Source organism: Solea senegalensis, linkage group LG6 (assembly GCF_019176455.1).
Source record: "Solea senegalensis isolate Sse05_10M linkage group LG6, IFAPA_SoseM_1, whole genome shotgun sequence".
NCBI lineage: Eukaryota > Metazoa > Chordata > Actinopteri > Pleuronectiformes > Soleidae > Solea > Solea senegalensis.
The window spans coordinates 2843469-2854793 of record NC_058026.1 but is presented as its reverse complement, the minus strand read 5'-3'; the positions used below and the strand labels follow the sequence as shown (position 1 = coordinate 2854793).

General features: G+C 39.6%; 1 protein-coding gene across 2 annotated transcripts; it reads right to left on the bottom strand.

Annotated features, from left to right (window-relative positions):
- Window positions 1-542: 542 nt before the first annotated feature.
- Window positions 543-10941, bottom strand: LOC122770505 (E3 ubiquitin-protein ligase pellino homolog 1-like). 2 transcript variants are annotated; one of them, XM_044027397.1, is made up of 8 exons: window positions 10696-10941; window positions 8153-8257; window positions 6921-7064; window positions 5267-5396; window positions 4735-4836; window positions 3490-3690; window positions 3214-3402; window positions 543-2555 (listed from the first exon to the last, which is right to left on the bottom strand). In XM_044027397.1, the coding sequence occupies exons 3-8, from the start codon at window positions 6995-6997 to the stop codon at window positions 1977-1979; spliced, it is 1278 nt and encodes a 425-aa protein (XP_043883332.1). In that variant the 5' UTR covers window positions 6998-7064; window positions 8153-8257; window positions 10696-10941; the 3' UTR covers window positions 543-1976. The 2 variants fall into 2 exon arrangements, with proteins under 2 accessions (XP_043883332.1, XP_043883331.1); XM_044027396.1 differs by lacking the exon at window positions 8153-8257.
- Between the last annotated feature and the right edge of the window lie 384 nt (window positions 10942-11325).

The window sequence follows — 11325 nt, the reverse complement described above, 5'->3', positions numbered from 1 at the left end:
GGCGGGGCAGGAACGTCTTCTTCAGCGAGGGTGTATTTCTCCAGTACCGACGCTCTCTGCTGTCACCTGCCGTTCACAGGTGTCATCACACCACCGACTGCCAAACTGCAAGAACCACACGCTACTTCCACTAGATGGCACAATTCCCCCCTCCCTCTCATTGACACGTCCCAGTCATTCATGATCCCGGTCTGTTATAATTTGCATGTAGTATATTGAAAATAATCACTTTGATTTTCCGTTTTTCATCTAAAAACATAGTGGCTTCTGTTTCTGTCAAAAACAGGTGGAAAAACAGGGAAAACAATGTGTTTTAAAGATATGTATATAAATAATTGTTGGTTTGTGAGTGTCAGGAGGCTTTCAGGATCTCCCACATTTAAATTTGTGAAAAATGGGTGCGAGCTGACAAAGAAATGACAGTTTTAAAATCACCCTCATCTTCATGGAAGTCAGTGGGAGGTTTGGTTTAGAACTCTGCGCTTCTGCCTGGATTTAAGAAAAACACGCAAGTCATATGAAAATGAAAACAACACACAGGGTTAAACAACAACCACAGCAATGCTTTTATATAAAAATGTCTGTGTAGGTTGAGATTTGTAAGCAGGGAGAGTTTGTTTTGTGATTTTTGTCATTATTTTGTATACATGGACCTTCAGTTAGAGTCTAACGGGGCGCAATACACACTCATTATAAAATCAGAAAAGGTTAATTTAAAAAAACAACAACACAAAACCTAAACTGCAATTGTATAAAAGTCATAAGTATCAAAACATTACTTTTTTGGACCCTTAATGCATTCCTATGAGAAAAAACTTTGCTTTTTTTTTTGAGTAGGCTGTTTGTAATCACTTGTGTTTCCAGTGTGCGTTTTATTTTATTAAATAAATTACAGTCATTGTCGACGTTTCAAGTCACATGACAGCAGCACCTAAGCGTTTTTTTTGGTTTGTTTTTTTACAATGTGAAGTTTGTTTTAAATTAAAAACATTTAGTCATCAAAGAGGCAGCAGAATTAGGGCATAGATTTAAGATTGATGACATCGTGACACCTGCCAAAAGTGAAGCAAATCATATGGATTGCCCCCGCCCCCTGCCCGGCCCCTCCATATCAGCCAATGGGATATACATCACTCTGATATTGTTGTTTCTAATCAGTTTGTGTTAACATAGTTAGTTTAGACATAATGACTAACAGCTATGACCGATTCCAGATTGGTCAGCAGACTGTGTGGGGGGTGTGGCCTCAGTTGCCAGGGTTCGTTTCTGCAGTGGCAGGAAGTGGAACCATGTCGGCCATTTCAAAATGAACACTTCAAATGATGTCGTGTTTATCATGTTTACCCAGATGTGTTACGTTACGTTATTGCAAAAAAAGGCAGAGACATCTCCATTTCTTCTGTCCTGCATTTCTGATCCATCGGAAGACTCTAAATGCTGATTAGCTTTCACGATATTTCCACTTACTTTCAAATATTTCAACTCGAGTAACTGGCGCGAGCAACGAGAATTTAGCATCTGGTCGTGTCTTTGCCTTTCATCTCCCTATTGCCTAGCAACAGCATTGCAAGTTCAACAGTCTTATTTGAAGGTAACATACACTGCCCGGCCCCCAAAAAAAGGTCACATACTCATACATAATAATTTAGCCAGTAGTGGGCAGTGTTATGATCTGGGATTAGCTCAGTTCGGGGAGTACGAGTTGGTATTTTCACCACAGAGCCCAGGCATTGCTGCGCGTTCCGGTAGGAGTCGGAAATCGGAATTTAACAGTCAGACACAGATTCCCTGAATTAATAGATAATCAGCTGAAGGGACAAACTGGCTGCTGTTAAATTCTCATTTACAAGACAATAAAAAGACCTGACTGAAGAGGTACTGGAATAAATAATAAAGTCAACATAGCGTACAGTCATAAATATATAAAAAAAACTAAAACATATTAAGTTAAGGAAGTTGCAGACGTCCGAGCGTCTCTAGTCCAGCGGGCTTTGGAAGATGAGTCTGACGCAGCCGACGTCTCCGCTCAGCGGCTGCACACAGAACGGGCAGGCGGCGTGGAAGGCGTGCGTGCCGTGTGGCAGCGGGATCTGACTCCAGTACGCCGCCGTCTTCTCCGAGCAGACGTGGCCGCAGGGGACGAAGGCGTGGGTGGGGGACTCTGCGTCCACGTAGAAGCCCGCCTCGCAGCCCAGCCACAGCGGCTTGTAGGGGCCCCGCGTCCGGCACATGGGGCACTCTCTCTCCTGACACTCCGCCTCCACCTCGGGGTCGCGGCGCCCGCCCCAGCTGTGGTAGCCGTGCACGTGGCCGCAGCGCAGGTACGCCCACGGCTGCTTCTCGTCCGGCACGTCTTTGCGGCTCAGGCTGGGGAAGGCCAGCGTGTTGAAGCCCACGGGGCACTGCGGACGCCCGGCGTTCAGCTCCTGCCGCAGCGCCTCCAGGTGTTTGACGGTGGGAGTGTGCACCAGGCCCTCAGCTGTCCGCCACAGCAGGGTGGCACCGCACAGGTCGATGAGCGAGCCGTCCACCAGCTCGTTGGACTCCGAGGACACCTGAGGAACAACAGGACAAGTGAGATGTTACTGGTCAGAACACGGAGAACGACAAAGAAATAATCTCCACCCACATCTGAAAGAAACAGATCACATGACCGAGAAAAAAAGGACATTAAAATCTTAAGTCAAACACTTCGGCATTTGAAAACCTTTGTTCTGATTTACCTCAGTGACACAAAGTGACCACACGAGGCAGCAGTAGACCAGCAGCTCCCGTGTCCCCACCAGCTAAAATCACTGATTTTCTCTATGAGGTTTAGTGCGGGAAAGTGAGTGGTTTACAGTCATCAATTCAGATTTTATCATCAGGAGAAACTTTGATTATGTGGCAAAAAAACCCAAACACTTTTCCTTTGTGTCTCAGGCTGGTTCTCAGCAGCAGGGGGCGCTCACCGTGCAGTCAGTGCTAATTTAGTGTCAATATCACACTTCGCTTATCGATCAATTGTTTAGTCTATAAAATGTTGATCAGTGTTTATTTGTTATTTGCAGCAAAGAAACCAGAAAATATTCACATTCAAGAAGCTGAAAAGTCAGAGAACTTTAATTCGTTTAAAAAAAAACCCAAAAAACCAAACACTTAATGACAAAAAACAAAAATGAGATAAATGTTAGCATGTTTATCGCAGTTGCTCGGTGCGTCTGTGGGACTCACCGTCTTGCCCCTCTGCTGAGCCGATCTCGTCTCACGCAGCGTGAACACGTTGCCGCACACGGAGATTTCCCTCCACAGGCCGGGTCCCGAGTCGCGGCTGAATCCGCGGCGCGGGTGCATCACCAGAACGCCGTTGGTGGTCAGTCCGTCCATCTGGCCGTCCTCCATCCTCCACTTGGCCGCCCTCTCCTGTAAACGGTGGTGAAAGTCAACAAAACAACAGAAACCGTCAGACAGAGCACAGGCTGGAGGACCAGCGGTTCCACGGCGTCCTACCCCGAGGATGATGTTCTTGTGGGAGTCGAAGCCTGCGGCGTAGATCCGAGCCGAGTACGGCGGGTTCCTCTGGCAGATGATGCGACAGGCGAAACGGGAAATCGTGCTCTGAGCGGCCGAGCTCTCTGTGTTCTGGCCATAAGCACCGGGAACAACGTCGGTGACCACGAAGTCGATGGGATTCTCCCCCGAGCGTCCAACCTGCGATCACACAGAAGGAGAAAATGAGTCATGGCCTCAAATACAAATAGGATTTAGTTCTTAAATACTCGCTAAATACTCTTGGTAACTTCTGCGGACACCTACTGTCGGACGTCTTTGAATGTTTGGCTGACAACGTGCATATATTCAATTATCGCGCAAATTGCGGTTTACAATGTAACGCTCCAACTTTAGCAACGGTTGTAGGTAAAGTTCGTCGAGTACGAAAACTTGCGGGGAGTAGATTTACTGAATGAAGTGTAAACACTAGAGGGCGACCAAAACAACTCACGAGAACGAGCTCAGGAGAAATCCACAAAAGTTTTGAGCCACTCCTTCTTTTGAGCCGCAATTAAAAACAATTAAAAACGCTGTCTTTGCGTTGTTGTGTTTCCCAAACCTCTTACTAGTGTTGTAGTACCCAAGATCGGTCTTGGTCTCGAGACCACTATTTGAAGGTCTCGGTCTCGTCTCGAAATCGACTGCATTTTTACTCAGTATCGGTCTTGCAAAGCGACGCTAATGGTCTTGGTCTTGTGTCGGTCTATACTCGACTTGGTCTCGGTTTAGGTGGTCTTGCCTAGATTCAAGATTCAAGATTCAAAGTGTTTATTGTCATATGCACAGTAAAGAAACACGTTTCCCTGTACAATGAAATTCTTACTTTGCTGTCCACTCAAAAACACCAGCATAAAGTAAAAAAGAGATGCACTTGACTACAACACTTCCTTTTAAAAGACACATTGTCCACAGCCGATATGTCCTTATGAATGGGTAAAGTAAACGAAAATCATTTTTATTCTTTTTTCACACACACGATTATGTCGCAATTAAATAAATCTACTTATAATTCCAAAATCCACTTATTCCAGTCCGTAATTTTCTGGATATCACAAACGGTCTCGGAGGTGATGAGACGTGCGCGTGCCAAATTGGTAACAGAAGGCTTAACGACGGTCAGCTTTGTTGTCACATGACTAAGCGATCGAGATACACAAACCTGTCACGTCTGTGTTTCAGGTTTTCATCGTGGGAGATACGGACCTGGAACATGTCGGTGTCGCTGTCGTGAGTGTACTCCACCACCACCGTCTGAGTCCTGGACTGAGTGTAAGAGATGCTGTGCTGCACCTTGTTGCTGACGGCCTGAAGAACAACACACACACACACATTCAATTGTGCTCAACTCTGACTGTTTAATCATGTTTTTCACTTTAGGTCTGAAGGAACATGGTGCTCCCTGTGCTGCTGCTGCACAATCACATGATAAAAGTGAAGAAGTAGCCTAGTTGTTTTTCTACAAAGTATGTTAAGGTTGAGAATAATGGCCCATTTCCCACCTGCTCTGACCAGGTTACAAGCGAGCCGAGTCGATACTGAAATGTGACGTCGACAGACTGCCGGCCACTGATCGGTCAGAGAGTGTCGTCACTGAAGAGTCATGAGCGCGACTTAAAAATTCTACTTATAGTTCCAAAATCTACTTAAAATTCCAAAATCTACTTCTACAGTCATGCTGTGGCGACTCCGCCGGGAACTGTGGAAAAGTGAAACGTATGGATGGACGTGTTATTACCTGGGCAGCCTGTGGCGTGCAGGTCGTGTGGACAGTGCTCGGTTTCACCCCGTTGGCTTTGTTTCTGCGACACAGAGCAAAGCGACTTTTCCGTCTTCCTTTGTCGCCGCCCGGCAGAGAACCGTTACACCTGCGACACAAAGCAATCAACACTTTAAAACACACTATACACACACTTTAGTCGATTTACTAACCGCTGCCTCGTGTGGTCACTTTGTGTCACTGAGGTCAATCTGAGCTCAAAATAAGACATTTGAACTCAGTGATTGAGGCAGCAGTGGATCAACAACTCCTGTGTGCTGTGATGTTAAAATCCCTGATTTTCTCTATGGACTTTGGTGTGGGAGAGTGAGCGGTTTACAAACTTCAGTTTCATGTTTTCCTTGTTTTAATGTGAAATGTGAAAAAAACAGGAACCAAAAACTGCGAGCCAAAACCACAACCGAACCGCCGCACGCCTAGTAGCAAAGCAATGTCAGTTTCAGTCCAGACTGTGAGACACAGTGGGGCACGGTCTGTTTGTGTCTTTCACGTGTTATTATCTTCCCGAGGCATCAGGACGCCTGTTAGAAAACACACATTCTCACTGTGACTCACGACGCTTCACCCTGAAACTTCCTGAAAGCCGAGAGTATGGAGCTTTTTAAACGCGCCGCCGCTTTAGCTGGAGGCCGTCGTCGTCGTTGTTGTTGTTGTTGTTATCTCCAGAGCCAGAGGTCGCCGGCCGCAGGTCAGACAAACATCTGAGGCCAGTTAAGAGACCAAGTCCATTCTTTTAGGTAAAAGAGCAAACTTCCTGCCTTTCAGATAAAGTTACAGCTACCTCTGTTCTTACACAAGCGCTGACCAACCGACCCCGAGCTGCACCACATGATACGTAACCTCATGTTTGTATTTTTTAAATTTGAACTTAATGAGCAGTAGGACAGGGCAATATACTGATTATTATATCTACTTATAATTCCAAAATCTACTTATACTTCCAAAATCTACTTATAATTCTAAATCTACTTATAGTTCCAAAATCTACTTATAATTCTAAATCTACTTATAGTTCCAAAATCTACTTATAATTCTAAATCTACTTATAGTTCCAAAATCTACTTATAATTCCAAAATCTACTTATACTTCCAAAATCTACTTATAATTCCAAAATCTACTTATAATTCTAAATCTACTTATAGTTCCAAAATCTACTTATAATTCTAAATCTACTTATAATTCTAAATCTACTTATAATTCCAAAATCTACTTATAATTCCAAAATCTACTTATAATTCCAAAATCTACTTATACTTCCAAAATCTACTTATAATTCCAAAATCTACTTATAATTCCAAAATCTATTTATACTTCCAAAAAATCTACTTATAATTCTAAATCTACTTATAGTTCCAAAATCTACTTATAATTCCAAAATCTACATATAATTCCGAATCTACCTATAATTCCGAATCTACTTATAATTCCAAAATCTACTTATAATTCCAAATCTACTTATAATTCCAAAATCTACTTATAATTCCAAATTTACTTATTATCCAAATTTACTTATATTCCAAAATCTACTTATAATTCCAAATTTACTTATAGTTCCAAAATCTACTTATAGTTCCAAAATCTACTTATAATTCCAAAAATCTGTGAGCTTACCCCAGCACCAGGAGCTCTCCATATTTGACGGTTCCTTTGTTGGAGGTGGAGATGTTTTCCTGCCTGAGTGAAAACATCAGTACGACTTTTTACGACAGCGTCGTCTTCAGAGCGTCTCCATCGAAGGCGTCCTCACGGCGTCACCTTCACAAACCAAAACAAACATCATATTTCATTCTCATCTTAATTATTTGTGTTCTAGCAGAATTTGAACATGTCGAACACACGTAAATATCCTTCATCTAAAGAAATAAAGCAGGTTTAATCTGAAATGAAAGTAATAAGTGTATTTTAGGATTTGTAATACAGATCATGAACAGTAGATTCTATTTTATTTTAATAATAAAATAATAACATAGATTTATAAAGCGCCTTTCACAAAGGTTGCTGTACAGTTGGGGACAGACACAAAAAAACAATCAGGTGTATTTACAGTGTTTTGTATGGTGGCCTGGAAGTGCAAAGCATTATTACAAAGTGCTTGAGACCAATATATATTTTCGAAAACAAATTATGAAAATGAAAAAAAAAAAAAACCTTAACTAATCCCGAAAAAAAAAAGTTGAAAACACATTTACATTTTTGGAAACAAAGCGTTTTTTTTATTATTGTACCAAAAATGTAAATTTGTTTCAAATTTTGCTCATTTGTTTGAGGTTCTTCTTAAATTTGTTTTCAGAAATGTAAATATGTGTTATTTGTTGTTCATTTGTTTGTGCAGCTTTATATCCCTCCCTTAAATCTCGTATATCGCGACATATAGACTAAAAATATCCAAATATTATTTATGAGACGCGTCACACAGCCATACGGAAATATTGATTTGATTCATGTCGTGATATCTAATGGAGGAGTTTATCGCGATCATTTTTTTTTGCCCTACTTTGGAGCCACACGCACAAAACGCCTCTACTGTCTTTGTGCAGGGAGCAACAAAGTGTCCATTGACTGTGAGTCACTGAGCAGAACACTGGACCTGATGTTAGAGTCCTTTATACTGTGACAGGAGCATTCATTCATTCATATATATTCACGTATTCATTCATTAGGCTCGCGACACAACAGGTTATTATGATGAATTCAGCCGTGACGTGTTTGACTTTAAACAGTAGGGGGCACAAACATGTACAAAGCACGTTTGTGTTTGATTTCTTTGGACTTTCATACGTTTTATACGGTTTTAATAGAAGATAATGGAAATAAATAATAAATAAAATAGAGTAACCAGTTACCTGCTGGGAAACCGGTCGAGTCAATGGGTAGAAGTTAAAGTTATTTATGGTGACAACATGAACACAGTCAGTGAGGAGGAGGCTCCAGTGAGTGGACGGCAGCGACTGATGAAGAAGATGATGATGATGATGATGAAGAAGATGATGATGATGTCATCATCACTCCTCTGGAACAAACCACTCTCTTTCCTCCCGTGACGGTGACGCAGTGATGTCATTTGTTTATCGTCAGGCTGAACTAGACAAAGCTCTGTGGAGTCGAGGCTCTTCACACGACCAGTTGCCATGGAAACGACATTTATCATTTATATCTTTATATCTTCATTTATCTTCAAGTGTTTGATGATCATATTCTGATATTTATCATTGAATTGAATTTTACAAAGATGGTCATATGGCCTATAAAGACAAATGTTGGCTGTATATAAAAACTTTTTTTTGCTTTGTATAAAGACAAATATTGGCTGTATATAAATACAATGATTGGCTGTGTATAAAGGCAAACATTGGCTGTATAAAAGAACAATCAATGACTATATAAACACAATCCTTGGCTGTTTATAAAGACAATCTTTGGCTGTATATACAGACAATGATTTTTGTATAAAGACAACGATTGGTTGTATATAAAGGCAATGATTGGCTATACGATCTTTGTCTATTTCTTATAAATAAAATGATTGGCTGTATATAAAGACAATGATACGCTGTATATAAAGACAAACCTTGGTCATATATAAAGGCAATGCTTGGCTATATGTAAAGACATTTTTGCTTTATATGAAGACAGTCATTGGCTGTATATACATATAGACGATCAGTGACCGCTCATCAGCTGTATATCCCGACATATTTAGATGATGCTTATACAGCCAATGATCATGGACATATACAGCCAGTAACTGTCCTTATATTCAGCCACGGTTTGTCTTTATATAGTCAGTGATTTTCTACTCGGGGACTAACGTATGCGCGCGGACAGTTGTAGAACACAAAAGGGAAGGAAGGGACAAACTTGACGTTTTAATGGGACAAAGACGGCGTGTGCAGGGACAGATGCTCTGCTGGGACGGTGCATGTTAATCAGTTTGTGTGGACAGAACAAAAGAGGGACAGCTGGACGCAGCAGACACACACACAGACGTAAGTGTAATTACTTGAATAAACAAACATAAACATAGCCATAAAATAACTTTTGATTTTTCACTTTTGTCACTTTTTAGTTCACAATTATGACTTTGTGTCATAATTACAACTTTAAACTCATAACTATAACAGTTTATCTCACTACTATGACTTTGAGTCCCTCACATAACTTTTTTACACTCATAACTTAAGATTTGTCCAATAATTTAGACTTAAATTAGGCTAATAATTCCAATTGTTTATCTTAAATTTTAACTTCTTATTTCACATTTATTACTTTCTCATACTTATTTTGTGTCATTTAGTCACCCACGTGGCTTTTCCCTCATAATTGTAACTTTTGACTTCAAAACTTAAGTTTCTTAACTCTTTATTTTACAATTTTTAGATATTGTTATATCTCATTCTATTCATAACAAAAGTACTTTTCACGTTAAACTTTTTTTTAGGTCATAATTATGTATTTTTGTCACCCATATGACTTTATTTGCATAATTATAACTTCTTCGCCTCATGATTTAAACTTTTTTATTTCAAAATTATGAATTTCCATCTCATTATTTTAATTCTTTAAGCTCAAAATTATAATAGTTATTAGTTTCTCTCATAACTATGACTTTTGTGTCATAATAAGTGGACATGCCCCATCATGTCAACTTTAAAATGATGATGATAATATGGTGATATAAATATTTCATTTCACACTTTCTATCTCATATAATAAAGTAAGTATTTGTCTCATTAATTAAACTTTTTTTAAAACCTCACAGTTAAAAGTTCATACTTTTATCTTTTTATCACATAATGTCTTTTTGTAACCCAAACAATTCTTTTTATAACGTTTTGTCTCAGAAGACATTTTATTTCATAATTATGACTTTCTATCCCATAATTACAACTCTTTATTAAATCCCATCTTATTACTTTTATGACACTACTTTCCCTCATAATTATATACTTTCCCTCATAATTATAGCTGTTCAGTCCCTAATTTAGCATGTAACATGTAATTTTAAATTTTTATTTCACAATTTTTTGTCATTTGTGTCTCTTGGTCACACGCGTGACTCTTTTCCTCTCCTAATTAGAACATTATGTGTCATTATTTCGATTTATTATGTCCTAATTTCCACTTGTTGTGGCTTGACCTGGAGTATAACGATATTTTATTTTATTTTATTTTTAAACACAGACATTATTTTTGTCTTCTCGAGTTTGTGATTTAAATTGCGATTCTCCTACTTTAACCTTTGGCTCTTTTATGTTGACGTGGAACAAATTCAAAAACTGACGTAGAAACAACTCCGATAAACAAAACAGTATGTTAAGAAGCAGAAAATGGTAATTTAAAGTGGTTATGGTTCAGGAGAAATGAAATATGTGAAGAGACAACTTACCGAAATGTGTGGTTTTCTCCTAAAATCTCGTCGAAGTCGCGGATTTAAAGTCTCTGCTCCGGCCACAAATGTTGTGAACAACTCCCCCAACATAGACTAACTTCTGCTGGTTAACATGAGGTATAAGCTTAATTGAAGTTCTTGTGGCTTAAACTCAAAATTTCACTAACAACAAATAAAACAAAAAGGAAATCTCAGCGTGTTTTGTGTGTTCGTCTCCGCTCTGATAAACCGCTGTGAATCTGCTTCTCTGCCTCTGATTGGCTCATCCGCACACTCGCACTCTGCTCTAGCCAATCAGAGCAACGCTGGAGGCGGGACTTCCTGAACTGTATCAACTTCCTCTTGATCTTTTCAAAATACAACTTGCTTGAATAACATAGGAAGATGAAAATGACGAATAACCCCATCGTAATCCATCATAAACCACTCTATGAGTAAAAATAACAATAACACAGAAAAGTAGTTACATTACAGAAGAGTATTATTATTTTTTGAAAGAGAATTAAAAATAAAATAAAACCGCATGAATTCTGAGATTAAAGAGAAATTCATAATTCTGAGATTAAACAAAATGTCAGAATTCTGAGATTTAATTTTAATTTAAAAATAAAACTTTCTCCTTGTGTT